At 44.6% G+C, this 18032-nt stretch overlaps 1 protein-coding gene across 1 annotated transcript in view; it reads left to right on the forward strand.

Annotated features, from left to right (window-relative positions):
* ALDH1A3 (aldehyde dehydrogenase 1 family member A3) overlaps positions 1-17694 on the forward strand; it is a 43146-nt gene extending 25452 nt beyond the window's left edge. Inside the window, exons 10-13 of the mRNA XM_025271628.3 lie at positions 6524-6688; positions 8025-8182; positions 8937-9011; positions 15809-17694. Coding sequence (XP_025127413.1) covers positions 6524-6688; positions 8025-8182; positions 8937-9011; positions 15809-15881 — 471 coding nt within the window. The 3' untranslated portion in view covers positions 15882-17694. The remainder of the gene's footprint in view (positions 1-6523; positions 6689-8024; positions 8183-8936; positions 9012-15808) is intronic.
* The last annotated feature ends 338 nt before the right edge of the window (positions 17695-18032 follow it).

The raw sequence follows: 18032 nt of genomic DNA on the forward strand, positions 1-18032 counted from the left end.
AGCCAAAATACATATAAAGGTCAATAGTGAGAAAGCTCCCTTCCATTCATTCATAGACATGGTTATTACGCTTCCCTCCATGGGTATCCTGTGTACTTAGTTCTTAGGTGAAAAGTCTCAGAATTTTTGTATATACAACCAAAATTGAGTATGTATACAAGAATGTAATATGAATTCTTGTCTCCCCTGTTTTTACCCCAGATACCTGTGCACAATATTGTTTTGCACCTTGATTTTTATCCCCTAACAAGAAACTTGAAGAGCCTTCTGTACCATACCAAACCACGGGAACCTGCCTTGTTCTTTTCTATAAGTACATAGAATTCCACTGTATGAATCCAACAGAATTTTAGAAACATGTACTGATAAGTCTGTGGGTGTGTGCAATCACGTACAGCACCGCAGAGTATGTCATTCTGCATGTGTGCAAGGAAATCCACAGGACAAATTGCCCAAGTGGGATTGCTGAGTGAGAGAACATTTGTAATTTCTATAAGCATCACCAATTTACCTTCCAAAAGGATGAACCAGCTCATGCTCCCACCAACCTTGTATGAGCCTGCCTGTTTCTCCAGCCTTACTAACAGAATATGTGTAGCGTTTTGCCCATCTAATAGTTCAAAATGATATCTCATTTGTTTTTAATGTACATATATCTCTTATGGGCTTCCTAGGTAGCTCAGCTGGTAAAGAACTCGCCTGCAATGTGGGAGACCTAGGTTTGATCCCTGGGGTGGGAAGATCCCCTGGAGGAGGGCATGGCAACCCACTCCAGTATTCTTGCCTGGAGAAAGTCCAGTGACAGAGGAGCCTGGTGGGCTACAGTTTATGGTGTCTCAAAGAGTCGGACGCGACTGAGCGACTGAGCACAGCACAGCACAGCACAGAGCATAGCCTATCTCTTATAAGAGTAAAGAGGAACATGTTAGTATTATGTTTAAGGGTCATTTATGTTTCCTTTTCTATCAACCATGCATGTCCTTTGCATATTTTTCACTTGTACTGCTGATCATTTTTTTGTCACTTATAAGAATTCTTTGCATCCTAGAGAGATTAGCTTTATCTATTATGTGACTTGTCAGTTTTTTCCAGTTTGCTGTTTTGCCCTTTGACTTTGCTTATGATGCTTTTGCCTTCCTTTTTTACTTACTCAAAATTATTAATCTTTTCTTCTTGGCTTCTGCATTTCAAGTCATAGAAAGGCCATCAGCACTCCTGTTTTACCAAGGCGTTCTCCCACCTGAGAGAATTTGAAAACTTTTTATGACTTCACCTTTCATGATTAAGTCTTTGATCTATTTGGAATCTATCCTAGTACAAAGTGTGAGGTATGGATCATGTTGGTATTTTAACACTGAATCCACATTTCATGAGATAACTGGTAAAGGTGCTTGCATGGTTTGTGCCCACTCTTTCAAAGAAAGCCAGCCTGTGCCTCAGGGACAGAGTCATCCAAATGCACCATTCAGTTCAGTTCAGTCGCTCAATTCGTTCAGTTCAGTTCAGTCACTCAGTCATGTCCGACTCTTTGCAACCCCATGAATTGCAGCACACCAGGTCTCCCTGTCCATCACTCAAACTCATGTCCATCGAGTCAGTGATGCCATCCAGCCATCTCATCCTCTGTCGTCCCCTTCTCCTCCTGCCCCCAATCCATCCCAGCATCAGAGTCTTTTCCAATGAATCAGCTCTTCACATGAGGTGGCCAAAGTACTGGAGTTTCACCTTTAGCATCATTCCTTCCAAAGAACACCCAGGACCGATCTCCTTTAGAATGGACTGGTTGGATCTCCTTGCAGTCCAAGGGACTCTCAAGAGTCTTCTCCAACACCACAGTTCAAAACATAAATTCTCTGGCACTCAGCTTTCTTCACACTCCAACTCTCACATCCATACATAACTACTGGAAAAACCATAGCCTTGACTAGACAGACCTTTGTTGGCAAAGTAATATCTCTGCTTTTGATTATGCCATCTAGGTTGGTCATAACTTTCCTTCCAAGGAGTAAGCGTCTTTTAATTTCATGGCTGCAATCACCATCTGCAGTGATTTTGGAACCCCCAAAAATAAAGTCTGACACTGTTTCCACTGTTTCCCCAGCTATTTCCCATGAAGTGATGGGACCAGATGCCATGATCTTCGTTTTCTGAATGTTGAGCTTTAAGCCAACTTTTCAACTCTCCTCTTTCACTTTCATCAAGAGGCTTTTTAGTTCTTCTTCACTTTCTGCCATAAGGGTGGTGTCATCTGCATATCTGAGGTTATTGATATTTCTTTTGGCAATCTTGATTCCAGCTTGTGCTTCTTCCAGCCCAGCGTTTCTCATAATGTACTCTGCATAGAAGTTAAATAAGCAGGGTGACAATATACAGCCTTGACAAACTCCTTTTACTATTTGGAACCAGTTTGTTGTTCCATGTCCAGTTCTAACTGTTGCTTCCTGACCTGCATATAAGTATCTCAAGAGGAAGGTCAGGTGTTCTTGGATTCCCATCTCTTTCAGAATTTTCCACAGTTTATTGTGATCCACACAGTCAAAGGCTTTGGCATAGTCAATAAAGCAGAAATAGATGTTTTTCTGGAACTCTCTTGCTTTTTTCATGACCCAGCAGATGTTGGCAATTTGATCTCTGGTTCCTCTGCCTTTTCTAAAACCAGCTTGAACATCAGGAAGTTCACGGTTCACGTATTGCTAAAGCCTGGCTTGGAGAATTTTGAGCATTACTTTACCAGCGTGTGAGATGAGTGCAGTTGTGCGGTAGTTTGAGCATTCTTTGGCATTGTCTTTCTTTGGGATTGGAATGAAAACTGACCTTTTCCAGTCCTGTGGCCACTGCTGAGTTTTCCCAATTTGCTGGCATATTGAGTGCAGCACTTTCACAGCATCATCTTTCAGGATGTGAAATAGCTCAACTGGAATTCCATCACCTCTACTAGCTTTGTTTGTAGTGATGCTTTCTAAGGCCCACTTGACTTCACATTCCAGGATTTCTAGCTCTAGGCAAGTGATCACACCATTGTGATTATCTTGGTCATGAAGATCTTTTTTGTACAGTTCTTCTGTGTGTTCTTGCCACCTCTTCTTAATATCTTCTGCTTCTGTTAGGTCCATTCCATTTCTGTCCTTTATTGAGCCCCTTCTTTGCATGAAATGTCCCCTTGGTATCTCTAATTTTCTTGAAGAGATCTCTAGTCTTTCCCATTCTGTTGTTTTCCTCTATTTCTTTGCATTGTCGCTCAGTCATATCCAAGTTGTTGCGACCCCATGGACTGGAGCACACCAAGCCTCCCTGTCCATCACCAACTCCCAGAGCTTGGTCAGACTCAGGTCCATCAAGTCAGTGATGCCATCCAACAATCTCATCCTCTGTCATCCCCTTCTCCTCCTACCTTCAGTCTTTCCAAACATCAGGGTGTTTTCCAATGAGTCAGTTCTTCACATCAGGTGGCCGAAGTATTGGAGTTTCAACTTCATCAGTCCTTCCAATGAATATTCAGGACCAGTTTCCTTTAGGATTGACTGGTTTGATCTCCTTGCAGTCCAAGGGACTTGCAAGAGTCTTCTCCAGCACCACAGTTCAAAAGCATCACTTTTTTGGTGCTCAGCTCTCTTTATGGTCCAACTCTCACATTCATATGTGACTACTGGAAAAACCATAGCTTTGACTAGATAGATCTTTGTTGGTAAAATAGTGTCTCTGCTTTTTAATATGTATTATGGGTTTGTCATAGCTTTTCTTCTAAGGAGAAAGTGTCTTTTATTTACATGGCTGCAGTCACCATCTGCAGTGATTTCAGAACCCAAGAAAATAGTCTGTCACTGTTTCCATTGTTTCCTGTTACTTGCCATGAAGTGATGGGACCAGATGCCATGATCTTAGTTTTCTGAATGTTGAGTTTAAGCCAGGTTTTTCACTCTCTTCTTTCACTTTCATCAAGAAGCTCTTTAGTTCCTCTTCACTTTCTGCCATAAGGGTGGTGTCACCTGCATATCTGAGGTTATTGATATTTCTCCTGGCAATCTTGATTCCAGCTTGTGCTTTATCCAGCCTGGCATTTCACATGATGTACTCAGGATAGAATAAATAAGCAGGGTGACAATATACAGCCTTGATGTATTCCTTTCCCAATTTGGAAGCAGTCCGTTGTTCCATGTCAGGTTCTAACTGTGACTTCTTGAACTGCATACAGGTTACTCAGAAGGCAGGTAAGGTGGTCCGGTAGTCCCATCTCTTGAAGAATTTTCAACAGTTTGTTGTGATCCACACAGTTAAAGGCTTTAGAGTAGTCAATGAAGCAGAAGTAGATGTGTTTTTGAATTCTCTTGCTTTTTCGATGATCCAACAGATGCTGGCAATTTGATCTCTCATTCCTCTACCTTTTCTAAATCCAGCTTGAACATCTGGAAGTTCTCAGTTCACATACTGTGGAAGTCTCACTTGGAGAACTTGAGTATTGCTTTTCTAGCATGTGAGATGAGTACAATTGTGAGGTAGTTTGAACATTCTTTGGGATTGGAATGAAAACTGACCTTTTGCAGTCCTGTGGCCACTGCTGAGTTTTAGATGGCATATTGAATGCAGCACTTTCACAGCATCATCTTTGAGGATTTGAAATAGCTCAGCTGGAATTCCATCTCCTCCACTAGCTTTGTTCATAGTGATACTTCCTAAGGCCCCCTTGACTTTGGACTCCAGGATGTCTAGCTCTAGGTAAGTGATCAGACCATCATGGTTACTTGGAATTATGATCTTTTTTGTATAGTTCTTCTGTGTATTCTTGCCACCTCTTCTTAATATCTTCTGCTTCTGTTAGGTCCATACCCTTTCTGTCCTTTATTGAGCCCATCTTTGCATGAAGTGTTCCCTTGGTATTTCTAATTTTCTTGAAGAGATCTCTAGTCTTTCCCATTCTATTGTTTTCCTCTATTTCTTTGCATTGATCACTTAGGAAGGCTTTCTTGTCTCTCCTTGCTATTCTTTAGAACTCTGCATTTAGATAGGTATATCTTTCCTTTTCTCCTTAGGTTTGCTTGTTTTTTTATTCAAATTTGCTTAAGTTGAGCCACTTTTTTACCTGAAACTCACAGCTACAGCAAACCTATCTAACAAAACTCTGTCTCTCCCAGCCAGAGTGAAAGGGATTTACAACAGAGTCACAGTAAGAACAAGGTTCCATGGACTTGGTAAGAAGGACCATTTTGAGTGGGGAGAGCACTTCCCCACCTTGAGTCTCCCAGAGAGGTGCCCTTTGCCAGCTGGTTGAGTATAACATCCACAAGCTGGATATTTATAGGGTACACTCCAGCCGAGGAGACCCCTTAAACAAAGTGGCAGAAAGTAGAACTCTTCTGATGAGCTGGCTCCCCGCCAACCAGGAGCAGCCTGTCTACCCCCTCGAGCCTCTATTTTGTGTCCACAGGTGATGAGTAAGGTCGTCAGCATTATTTCTCACTTCTCTGCCCTGTGGTTGGAGAATTCCAGTAAGTGTTACACTCTGATCTGTGGTGCCCTAGGAGCAGTGTGCAGTTTTGCCAGATAAAATACAAGGCAACTAGTTCAAATGCTGAAGCTTAGGCTCCAATATTTGGCCACCTGATGCAAAGAGCCAACTCATAGGAAAAGACCCTGATGCTGGGATAGATTGAGGGCAGGAGGACAAGGGGGCAACAGACGGTGAGATGGTTGGATGGCATCACCGATTCAATGGACATAAGTTTGAGCAAACTCTGGGAGATGGTGAAGGACAGGGAAGCTTGGCATGCTGCAATCCATGGGGTCACAAACAGTCGGACACAACTTAGCAACTAAGCAATGACAACCTAGTTCAGATAAACAGTGGATACATTTTTAGCATAAGTATCTCCCAAATATTGTTTGGGATTTGCTTATACTTTAAAAATCGTTTCTTGTTTTTTTGGAATTCAAATTTAATTGGGTATCCTGTGGTTTTATTTGCTAAATCTGACAACCCTAGAAAGTTTCAAGAGTTAGAACCAAGAATATGACCACTTCAGATTTTGTTTCACCCATGGATTTGCTTAAGAGCATGGCTTCCCTGATGGCTAAGTGGGTAGAGAATCTGCCTGCAATGTAGGAGACACAGGAAATGTGGGTTCGATCCCTGGGTTGTGGAAATCCCCTGGAGAAGGAAATGGCAACCCACTTCAGTATTCTTGTCTGGAAAGTCCCACGGACAAGGGCGTCTAGCAGGCTGCAGTCCAGGGGGTTGCAAGTCCAGATGGACTTGACTGAGCAACTAAGCACACAGCACCCATGGAGGGGGTCAGATGTATGAATACACTCATACCTGGAGAGGATGAGAACAGCCCATCTCTCCCCTGCCCCAGAGAACCTAGATTTGTGCATTGGAGCTACATTTGCATACAAGGCACATCTGGTCCATGAATTTTGTCTTGGCTAGAACATAATGAGGTCAGCCACCACATAGGAGGCTGTTGGACACATACCCTGGCAGCCAGCATCCAGAAAGAAGCCAAGCTTACTTCTCTCTGTTTTACAGATTGACCAGAAGCAGTTCGACAAAATCCTCGATCTGATCGAGAGCGGAAAGAAGGAGGGAGCCAAGCTGGAATGTGGGGGCTCTGCCATGGAAGACAGGGGGCTCTTCATCAAACCCACTGTCTTCTCAGAAGTTACGGACACCATGCGGATTGCCAAAGAGGAGGTCAGCAGGCTGTGAGGAAAACCATGTCCTGTGCGAGCTGGGGCCCTGGGAGCGGGGAAAGGGGCTGGGCCTTTCAAAAAGAGCCTTCTCCAGGGCCAAGGGATCCCCGAAGCCTTTGGGAAGGGAGTGTTTTCCTTGCTCTGAGGTCTTTTCCCTCTCCTTTGGAGTCCTCTGGGCGGTCGTCCTGCCCCGGGACCCATGAACTGTGTAGAGCTTGTCCTAACCCCCACTTCCATGCTTTGCTCATCCTCTCTGGGAACAACAGTCCCTCTTCTGTGCTCTGACGTGTCCTCAGGTTAGCTGCAGGTGGAGAGCCTGTGCTCTAACCAGAAACTGAGCCAGGGATTCAGGGCCCAAAGCCTCATTCACTCCACCAGACCAAACCTAAATGGCAACTATTCATCCCAAAGACCTGTCCTGACTAGAAGTCTCTTAGAAGTTGTCCATCGTGGGCATCCTTGGAGTGGTGGAAATTAGGGTAACTCCCGTAAGAGTGTAATTCTATCTTTTGGGGCCACTGTTAAGCTAGCTGGAAGTGGTTCCCACCTGGGTCCCAGGTGCTCGGCCCCCAGGCTGTGGCATTTTTGGGGGCACATGAAAGAGGGAATCACTGCCAGAGTCTTGCTGGTATGAGCTGTTTATACACGTTCTCCTTGAGATTTTGGGGAGTTACTAACTGTACCGTGATGGCATGAGACTCAGCTGTTTAACCTCCGTGAGAGAAGCTCCTTGGGAACCGGGGAGGTATTTTGGCAGGCTGACACTGTCCTCCTGAGCTGTGGTGCTGAACACTGAAGCCATTACAGGCTCCTTTCGAAATTACCTCTGAATGTTCGTAACTCTTTCCTTTTATTTGCTGTGTTGCAGATGGTGAGGAACACGGCCTCATTCCTTCCCCTGGGAATTATTAGGGAACCATTTCAGGGCATCTTCCTTGATAGAACACACAGCACAGAGGCCAGGGCCCACAGTCTGTGCCTGCAAACCCCCTTCACAGTAACTTTCCAGGGATGACTTTCAGAGTTGTCTGTGCGTCCCAGCACGCAGAGGCTCCTCTGAGGCTGGGACCTCTAGATGCCCTGACCACAGTGAGAGGGCTTCCACCCAACATAGTATTTTGGTGGTTATTTTTTACTTTTGTTTAGTTCAGTCTTTTCCTTCAGATTTCAACCATCGCACAGCTAAAAAGAATGCTTGGGTGCTGTCCTTCACTCATCCTCTCCCATGGGTGTGAGCACTGGGTGTGTGAAAAGAGCATATGTGAAGGAGGTGCCTGCTCAGGGCACACACGCTTCACTCCGCAGCCTCTCATTGCCATCCTTCCAATTAATCATAGATTTTTGGACCAGTGCAACCAATACTGAAGTTCAAAAATATTGAAGAAGTGATCAAAAGAGCAAACAGCCTTGAATATGGACTCACGGCAGCTGTGTTCACAAAAAACCTCGATAAAGCACTGAAGCTGGCCTCCGCATTAGAGTCTGGAACTGTCTGGTAAGTAGAGCATGAGTGCCCAGCCCCCGAGCTGCCGGCCAGCCGGTCTCCTTACCCTTCTGTGAGCAGAGAGCTTTCCGTCCTGCGTTATGCACCACACACATCTGAGCAAGTTCCCCGCTCCTTGTGACCACCTTCTGAGCGGGATGGTGTCGTCATCTCTGTCTCACAGATGGGGGACTCGAGACGCAGAGAGACTGTGTGACTTGTCCGGGGTCACACAGCCAGCACACGGCAGAGCAGAGCTCAGAGCCAGCCATTCAGCTCTGATGAAGCTAGTGCTCTTGACCACCGTGTTGGACCTCCCCTTTATACTCTAAGAGCAGCGCATGTTCTTGTGGAAAGTATGGATGAAAGTCTCTCTTTCATCTGCTGATGACACTATCCTCATTTTTAAGATAATCTTAGAAGATAAATGTGAATTGGAGGCCAAGAAGCAGGAGAACTTTGAGATGAGTCCTGTCTCTTTTCAGAGCTGATTCTTATTCCCTCAGCAAAATTTGCTTCTTTTTCTCCCCTTGTCATTTCCTTCCTACCCCTGTGAGAAGATTTATACTTCACAGTATTCAAACTTTAGTTTCTGGTGGTGAGAGCAAGAAGGCAGAGATTGAAAACACAACTTTCCTGGTATCAGACCTGGACACAGACCATCGCTTCAGCAATGCTCTGCACCCAGCACCTAGTGCCCGCAGCACTCAAGGGCCGGCCAGGTCCTCTCCCGGTGACCACGAGCATCTCTCTATTCTCTTTCCAGGATCAACTGCTACAACGCCATCTATGCACAGGCTCCGTTTGGTGGCTTCAAAATGTCGGGGAACGGCAGAGAACTGTAAGTGCTCTTGTCACTGCACGCCTGTGCGCAGGGCGGATGGAAGACTCACTAGGTCCACAGGGTAGTGGTGGGTGCTTGGCCCAGAGCCCTGCCCTGTGTTCGTGCGTGCCAGCCTGGGTCAGCTGTACCTGCGGGCTGGTGATCCTTTCCCTCTGGGCTGGGCTGACCCCCCGTCTTCTCTCCCTCTCCCCCTGCCCCACCCACACCCTCCTGCCCCAGGACCGACCCCCAGCCTCAGCAACCCCCAGCACCCAGCCCACATGGAGCTGTGCAGCAGCAGGTGCTTGAACCTCCACATGAGGACAGGGCAGGGCTGGGAAAGCCCGCGGCAGGGAGGGTGGGCACTCTCCATGGTCAGGATGTGGCCCTTCTGCCCACTAGCAAGGTCTCAGGACAGACCCTGGGGTCTCAGGCGTTTCCCCAGAGGGGTCCTGCAGCACACTGAGCCCTCAGCCTGTCACTCTGTGCACTCCTCCATGGTGTCCTTCTGTCTTGCCCTTTGGGAGGCCGTGCCCCATCGGCCTAGGCTGTGGTCTACTGTGTCGGGCCCAAGATAAAAGGCCCCGCCTCCTGATTTCTTCACATGAAGGGCCGGCAAATTTCAGGCAGACACACACGTGCAGTCCATCGCAGGTGGGTACTGCTGCTGTCCCTGTTTTTAGATGAGAAAACTCAGGGAAGTCCTGTGCCTTCCCCAGGTCACACTGCCAGTAAGTGACAAAGCTGGGACTGGACTCTTTTTAATTAATTTGTGTACTCACTTATTCATTAGCCGTGATGGGTCTTCACTGCTGCATGGCCTTTTCTCTAGCGATGGCTGGTGGGAGCTACTCTTCGTTGTGCTGTGCAGGCTTCTGACTGCAGTGGCTTCCTTTGGGCATGGGGCTCCGGGGCACGTGCTTTGGTAATTAAGGTTCTAGAGCACAGGCTCAATAGTGTGGCATTGGGCTCGGTTGCTCTGTAGCATGTGGGATCTTCTCAGACTGGGTATGCAACCCATGCCTCCTGCCTTGACAGGTGGCTTCTTTCTATCCCTGAACCACCAGGGAAGCCCCTGAGTGTGAACTCTTAAACCCCACACACTACAAGGCCTTGTTTCCCTGGGCTCCCCTTATCTGTCTCCTCTGTGCTGAGGCCTCAGCCAGCACCCCCCGAGGCCTCCTCTAGGGGCCAGGCACAGCCTCCACCCGCGGCAGAAACTTCAGTCCCCAAAGCAGGTGTCCTTGGGTGTCAGAGCTGCAGGAAGGGTGTGTGGGACCCACCTGTCCTAGGCAGCTGACTCCTACCCTCTGTCTGCTCCCTGCTTTCCTAGCCTGCATCTCCCCCCTCCTCCGTGGTTCTGCCTGTCCGCTGTAAGACAGGCCGGGTGTCTGCTGCACCCAGTCCATGTATCACCCTGCTGATTAGCTGCAACGGGGACTTTTGTGGATGTCTGTTTTTTTGACCCTTGGCATATATTTTTCCCAAAGCTTTTGACAATGTACTTTAACATAATCCACAAGGAGCCCGGAAACTGGCTCAAAAACAAATCCCCACTTTCAGTTGTCTCTAATTAGTGTCTTCACATTGCAGTAAGTTCCCCTTTTCCATGTGGAGCCCCATGTGGTGGATTCCATGGTTTTCCCCGTCCCCAGGCTCCTGGCTTGGTGGGCTGTCCTCTGGCCACCCACGGGCCCCTCACGTCTCCTCCTGTGTAGATCTGGGAACGAAGCCTGTAGTTTCTCCTCCTCCTGGCTGTTTTTCTTAGTTCTTTGTTTAGCTTTGCGATACAGTAAGGGAAAAAAATTCCACACTGTAGAGACATGTGGAAAGTCAAGGCTCCCCTCCCTTGACCCTCAATCCCATTTGTTAGAAGTAACCACTGTTCCATCATCCATTGTGTTCCTTTTGTGCATTCATTCTTTGTTCACTGGCATATATTAACTGAGCACCTTTGATGCCCCGGGCACATGCTGGGTGCTGAGCACACAGTGGTGAACTCTGTAATCAGCAGTACCAGCGCCCCAGTGTTCTGGTGAGGTCCAGTAGCAGAAAGACTGGGCTTATGGATGGTCTTGAGCCCCAAGGTGGTCAAAACTGGGTGAGAAGCCGTTTAGGAAATGCCACAGTGGGTAAAATAAAAGTGACAAAAACTTGAGCAGAGCAGTGAGTGCAGGAGTAAAAAGAATGAAGTGAATAAAAAGAATGAAGTGATTCATGCACTTCCTCTTACAGGAGTGATTTCATATTGGACTTACTAGTTATGTGCTGGTTCAACATGATTCCATCACTTGGTTTGCTTTTCTTTATGAAGCTGAAAAATTCACTACTTTGAATTTTTACACTGTAACACTACGTTCCATTCAGTTCAGTCACTCAGTCGTGTCCGACTCTTTGCGACCCCATGAATCGCAGCACACCAGGCCTCCCTGTCCATCACCAACTCCTGGAGTCCACCCAAACTCATGTCCATTGAGTTGGTGATGCCATCCAACCATCTCATCCTCTGTCGTCCCCTTCTCCTCCTGCCCTCAATCTTTCCCAACATCAGGGTCTTTTCAAATGAGTCAGCTCTTTGCATCAGGTGGCCAAAATACTGGTTTCAGCTTCAACATCAGTCCTTCCAATGAACACCCAGGACTGACCTCCTTTAGGATGCACTGGTTGGATCTCCTTGCAGTCCGAGGGACTCTCAAGAGTCTTCTCCAACACCACAGTTCAAAAGCATCAATTCTTTGGCGCTCAGCTTTCTTCACACTCCAACTCTCACATCCATACATGACTACTGGAAAAACCATAGCCTTGACTAGACGGACCTTTGTTGACAAAGTAATGTCTCTGCTTTTTAATATGCTGTCTAGGTTGGTCATAACTTTCCTTCCAAAGAATAAGAGTCTTTTAATTTCATGGCTGCAGTCACCATCTGATTTTGGAGCCCCAGAAACTAAAGTCAGCCACTGTTTCCCCATCTATCTGCCATGAAGTGATGGGACCAGATGCCATGATCTTTGTTTTCTGAATGTTGAGCTTTAAGCCAACTTTTTCACTCTCCTCTTTCACTTTCATCAAGAGGCTCTTTAGTTCTTCTTCACTTTCTGTCATAAGGGTGGTGTCATCTGCCTATCTGAGGTTATTGATATTTCTCCTGGCAATCTTGATTCCAGCTTTTGCTTCCTCCAGCCCAGCATTTCGCATGATGTACTCTGCATATAAGTTAAATAAGCAGGGTGACAATATACAGCCTTGACGTACTCCTTTTCCTATTTGGAACCAGTCTGTTGTTCCGTGTCCAGTTCTAACTGTTGCTTCCTGACCTGCATATAGGTTTGTCAAGAGGCAGGTCACGTGGTCTGGTATTCCCATCTCTTGAAGAATTTTCCACAGTTTATTGTGATCCACACAGTCAAAGGCTTTGGCATAGTCAATAAAGCAGAAATAGATGGTTTTTTTTTTTGAACTCTCTTGCTTTTTCAATGATCCAGCAGATGTTGGCAATCTTATCTCTGGTTCCTCTGCCTTTTCTAAAACCGGCTTGAACACCTGGAAGTTCACCGTTCATGTATTGCTGAAGCCTGGCTCAGAGAATTTTAAGCATTACTTTACTAGCATGTGAGATGAGTGCAATAGTGTGGTAGTTTGAGCATTCTTTGGCATTGCCTTTCTTTGGGATTGGAATGAAACTGACCTTTTCCAGTCTTATGGCCACTGCTGAGTTTTCCCAATTTGCTGGCATATTGAGTGCAGCACTTTCACAGCATCATCTTTCAGGATTTGAAATAGCTCAACTGGAATTCCATCACCTCCACTAGCTTTGTTCATAGTGATGCTTTCTAAGGCCCACTTGACTTTGTACTCCAGGATGTCTAGCTCTAGTGATCAGTGATCAGACCATCATGGTTATCTGGGTCATTATGATCTTTCTTGTATAGTTCTTCTGTGTATTCTTGCCACCTCTTCTTAATATCTTCTGCTTCTGTTAGGTCCATACCATTTCTGTCCTTTATTGAGCCCATCTTTGCCTGAAATGTTCCCTTGGTATCTCTGATTTTCTTGAAGAGATCTCTAGTCTTTCCTGTTCTACTGTTTTCCTCTATTTCTTTGCATTGATCGCTGAGGAAGGCTTTCTTATCTCTCCATGCTATTCTTTGGATCTCTGCATTCAAATGGGTTTATCTTTCCTTTTCTCTTTTGCTTTTTGCTTCTCTTCTTTTCACAGCTATTTGTAAGGCCTCCCCAGACAGCCATTTTGCTTTTTTGCATTTCTTTTCCGTGGGGATGGTCTTGATCCCTGTCTCCTGTACAATGTCACGAACGTCCATCCATAGTTCATCCGGCACTCTATCAGATCTATCATATTTCAAAGTTTTGTACATTTTCTATGCATACAGGGGATGTAAATGTGCATGGTTTTTTTCTGTTTTCAAATGATTTGAGAGGAAAATACTTGTGCTGTTATGAATGTGCTTTGGCTATGCTGTCTTTTTCATTGGTGGGCTCCCATGACTAACTTTCGTGCTTTTCCAAGGAGTTTTGCTGCCTCTTTGAGGCAGCTGATGTTCTTCCTGTGCATCAGTCCTTATGCACTTGTGGGAAATTGTTTTCAGAAGTTCCCCAAATCAGGTATCTAGCATAGGAAAAATGGGCCCCTCACTCTTTTGGTTTGCATTTCTTTAATGGTAAGGGATTGAGCACCTTAATAACACCTATTGGTAATTTTAATTTTTTTTTTTTTCTGCAGACTGCGTATCTTTTGTTGATTTTTCCATTTTTTAAAAAAAATTGGTTTGTAAGACTTCTTTGTGCTTTAAGGTAAACAGCACTCTGTTTCTCACAGTGTTGTAAATGTAATTTTTTCTAGTTTATAATTTGCCTTTGGGCTTTTAATGGAGTTTTCTGCTCTGTAAAAGTTGGATCTAACATTCTGTATATGGCTTCTATGTTTTGTTGTGTTTAGAAAAGAATTACAAAATAATTCAACCATTATCATGGGTCCTTGAATTTGGTTTTAGGACACTACCAAAGAATCTCAATGACACATTAGCAATAAAATAATAATATTACTTTCTACCATTTACTTTTTACCTAGCACATGGTAGGCAAATTTGTTCTATTTGAATCAATTCTAACTATAAGGAGGTGATGGTATTCCCATTTTACAGATGATAATATTGAGGCTCAGTGAAGGCAAAAAACTTGCCTAGATGGCATAGATCCAAGGCTGTAGTTATCCAACTTGAGTTGCATCAGAACCCAATGACTTGTTAATCCTCTGGCTGTTAAAACACAGATTTCTGGGTCCCACTCCTAGGTTCAATAGATGCATTAATTTTCTATTGCTGCTATAATAAGTAATCACAAAATTTGGAGCTTAAACAACATGAATTTATTATCTTACGGTCCTGAAGGCTGAAAATCTGACATGCTCTCCCTTAGCTAAAATCAAGATGTCTGCAGGGCTACATTCCTTCCTGGAGACTCTAGGGAAAGAATCTATTTCCTTGCCTTCTCCAGCTTCCAGGGCCTCCCTCCCATATTCCTTGGCTGGCAGCCCCTTCCTTCATTTCAAAGCCAGCGGCGTTGCATTTCTCTGAGCTGTTCTGTCGTTTCGCCGTCCTCTGAATCTCTTCCATCTCCCTCTTCCTCCTTCAAGGGTCCTTGTGATTACTCTGGGTCCACCCAGATAATTCAGGATACACTCCCTATTTTAAAGTCAGCTAACTAGCAATTTTAATTCTGTCTGCAACCCTAATTCCCCGTCATCATATGATATTTTCGAAGCTTCAGTGACTTGTGATGAGGACACCTTGAGGAGGGCATTATTCTGCCTCCCACAGAAGGTCTGGGGGGCCTGAACCTCTGCATTTCTAGCAAGTTCTGAGGTGAGGCTGATCTGCTGGTTAGGGAGCCACACTTTGAAAAGCATTGGTTTAAGGGATGAGATGGGATTCTGTCTTGCATGTTTCTAGCGGCAGAGCCTCAGTAGCCCCCTCAACAGCTACCTCTTTTCCTAAACAGGTACACATTCTTATTTACATAATGGGAGAGCAAGGGTTGCAGAGACTTTTAAATCGATCCAAAGCCACCTCTCAATTCTTGGAAGGGGCCCTAAGCATGATTCATGGAGCCTGAGTCAGGTTACTGGGCTCTGCAGGACTTCAGGAAGGGACACATATCAGAAACATGGACTCAGAGGCCGTGGACTCCCTCATGTCCACTCTGCTAACGTCCGTGTCCCTGCCTGGGCCTCATTCTTCTCACAGCTGGTCCCCAGCTGTGCTTTTCAAGACCGGCTCCAGGTCCTTCCTAGCCCTGCCTCTCACGGATGCTCTGGCCACAGCCCAGTCAATAGCTTTGGGCCTCTGTCTCTCTTGTCTCTTCCAGCAGCTCCAAATTGCCCGCAGAAGTTATAAATCTGCAGAAGTTATCCATCTACTCCTCAGCTTGCCCATCCCTCACTGCACAGGCTCTCTCTTCTTGCCCCCCTCCACCCCCACCACCCATCCAGGGAATTCATCACTTTGTTTTAAATCCCCTTCATCCTTTGAAGGCAAATCCTTAGTCCTGAATATTTCAAAAGCATCACACACACACACACACGCACACACAAAACTTGGCATTTAACCTTTAGTTACGCATCCAGATACTTAAACTTACTGATGGTCTTACAGCCCTTAGACTCTATTAAATCCTAATTTTTGGCCTTTTGCTCAGACTCCAGACTGCCCAACAGAGTACTCACCTTTGAAGCATTAGAACGAAGTTCATGCGGAGTGGCTAAGTGCCATTTTATATCTCACTCTTTTCTGTGATCACAGAGGTGAATATGCGCTGGCTGAATACACAGAAGTGAAAACTGTCACCATCAAACTTGATGACAAGGATTCCTGAAGGAGAAGCAGGTTCCTTCTTCAAACATCTGACAACTGAATGTGGCTGATCGAACTTACTGAAGAAAAATCTACATTCTGACCTTCCTGGGATAGTTTCTTCTGGAGACTTTAAATCTGCTGGATTTGAACGATTTTTGTTTTCCTCTTACATTCCTCTTTATTGACAGAAATGCTGTGTGTGAAATTGCAGTCCTGCCTGGGGTGGGACTAAGGGCCATCTCTGTTTTCTGCTTTCCCCCAGATCCCTGGGACGGTGAGGAGGTTCAGGGCACTGTCAACAGGAAGTGGTATTTGAAGTATCGAGCCATCACTTTAAAATGTTCTGTTGACTCTAACTCCAGTAAGGATTTGGAAAAAAAATTCCCTGTTCGTTCTGCAAACAGGACTCTACCTGCGGGTTCCTCATGATTACCTGCCCACAGAACAAGCCCCTCCGACTACTCAGTAGGAAGGAATAGCACTAAGTTAAAAAAAAATTTTTTTTAAAAAACAAGGTTGGGAGGATCTGATGTGGGAGACTTTGGGGAAGCAAGTACCATGGAAGGGTCCTGAAGGCCCTGGTATGAATGGTCTTCAAGGACTGCATCTTGACATTGACCATGGAACTCAGCTTAAAACCAATACAGCCTTTGGAATACGACCAAATCAACAACTGTAAGAGCTTATCTAACGCATGTCATGGTCTACCTTCATCAAGGCAGGAAATGTCGCAAATGTTACCATCACTGCTAAAGACCCAGTGCTCTGGCAGTACAGATTCTAGGATCATTAAGTCCCACATTTTACTAATTAAAGCCATAATGTGCTTTTCCCAGTTAGGCATTTCTACCACTTGCATTGATTTATGATAACCCTATATAGTTTTCCTTTTCTCCAGATGGGTTATCAACATTTTAGATGAGTAAAACATACACAACTGAAAAGACTGCTGTTGTAATACAGCTCTGGTTTTTCAAAGTCCTGTTTTGATATTAATTAGTGATTAATTAACAAAGAATATCTGAACTTCATGGAGGAACTGGGTCTGCTACTAGAGTGGCTTAAGCACTGCACTGACAGGTTGAAAAGTGTTCTTTTCCTCTTTGTGTACCCAAAGGATGTGCAATTCCAAGTTTCAGCTTGGAAAACTGAAAGTGTCCCACGGAGCTTTAAAAAAACAAAACCAAACTGCAATTGTGTTATTCAGATACTTTTACTATTACTAACTTGTACTTTTCTAATGGTGCTTATGTTTGAGAATTAAGTTATGTTTGAGAATTAAGTTGGGGGGGAGAATAATAAAATGGAGGTCTATGTCAAAACCAGTGTTATGTATAGAGAAAGTCTTATGTGAAATGAGGTTATCATTCCTGTTGGAAATATGCAATATGCAATTCACCTTCTCTCAATCAATTACCAACACATCACTTAGACTACCAGTAACTTGTTAAATCAGGATTTGACTTCATATGCTGAATTTTCAGGATTTTATCTCAAGTAACTAAAGACATTAACCTTGATAGTAATACATTAGAGGGTTCTTATTCTTTCATTGTACAATAATGCCTTTAATATGATGCTACATTATTTATAATTGGTAGAGTTAATGTATCTTTTTATAGTTGTAAGTAAACAGAGGTGATGTATTTAACCTTCTGTAATATACTGTATTTAGAAATGGAAATCTATATAGTATTAGACTCTAGTTCTTTTAAGGTTTACTCCTGTGGTATGGTTTAAAAAAATCTATTGGCCTGGGAATTCTGACCCTAATTGCAGATTGTGTCCAATGATGAAATAACTATAAAATAAAATCAGATATTTGAAAAAAAGCTATGTTTTTTCATTTAAAGACCAGAAGACCCCTTTTAATTCTGTGACTGACCTTTCTCTTCCTTAGAACTTTGGTACAAAATGACTTACAATAAAGTGGTTTCAATCACTTAAGGATAAAATTACATTTAATCAATCAAGTCCTGTGCTTAAGGACTTGAGTGTGAAACTCACTTTTATGGTTTTGGGGGTGGATGAGGCAGCAAGCTTGGCCTCAAAGGCTCTGCATCTTAGTTGGTGAAGTTAAAGCTGTCATTTGAGCTTACTGAGTCCCTTTTTATCATAAAGCGATGAGGATGTGAGTGTGGAAAATGTGGGGAAGGTTGCCTGGGGGCTT

The sequence above is a fragment of the Bubalus bubalis genome, chromosome 20 (genome assembly GCF_019923935.1).
Source record: "Bubalus bubalis isolate 160015118507 breed Murrah chromosome 20, NDDB_SH_1, whole genome shotgun sequence".
Lineage (NCBI taxonomy): Eukaryota > Metazoa > Chordata > Mammalia > Artiodactyla > Bovidae > Bubalus > Bubalus bubalis.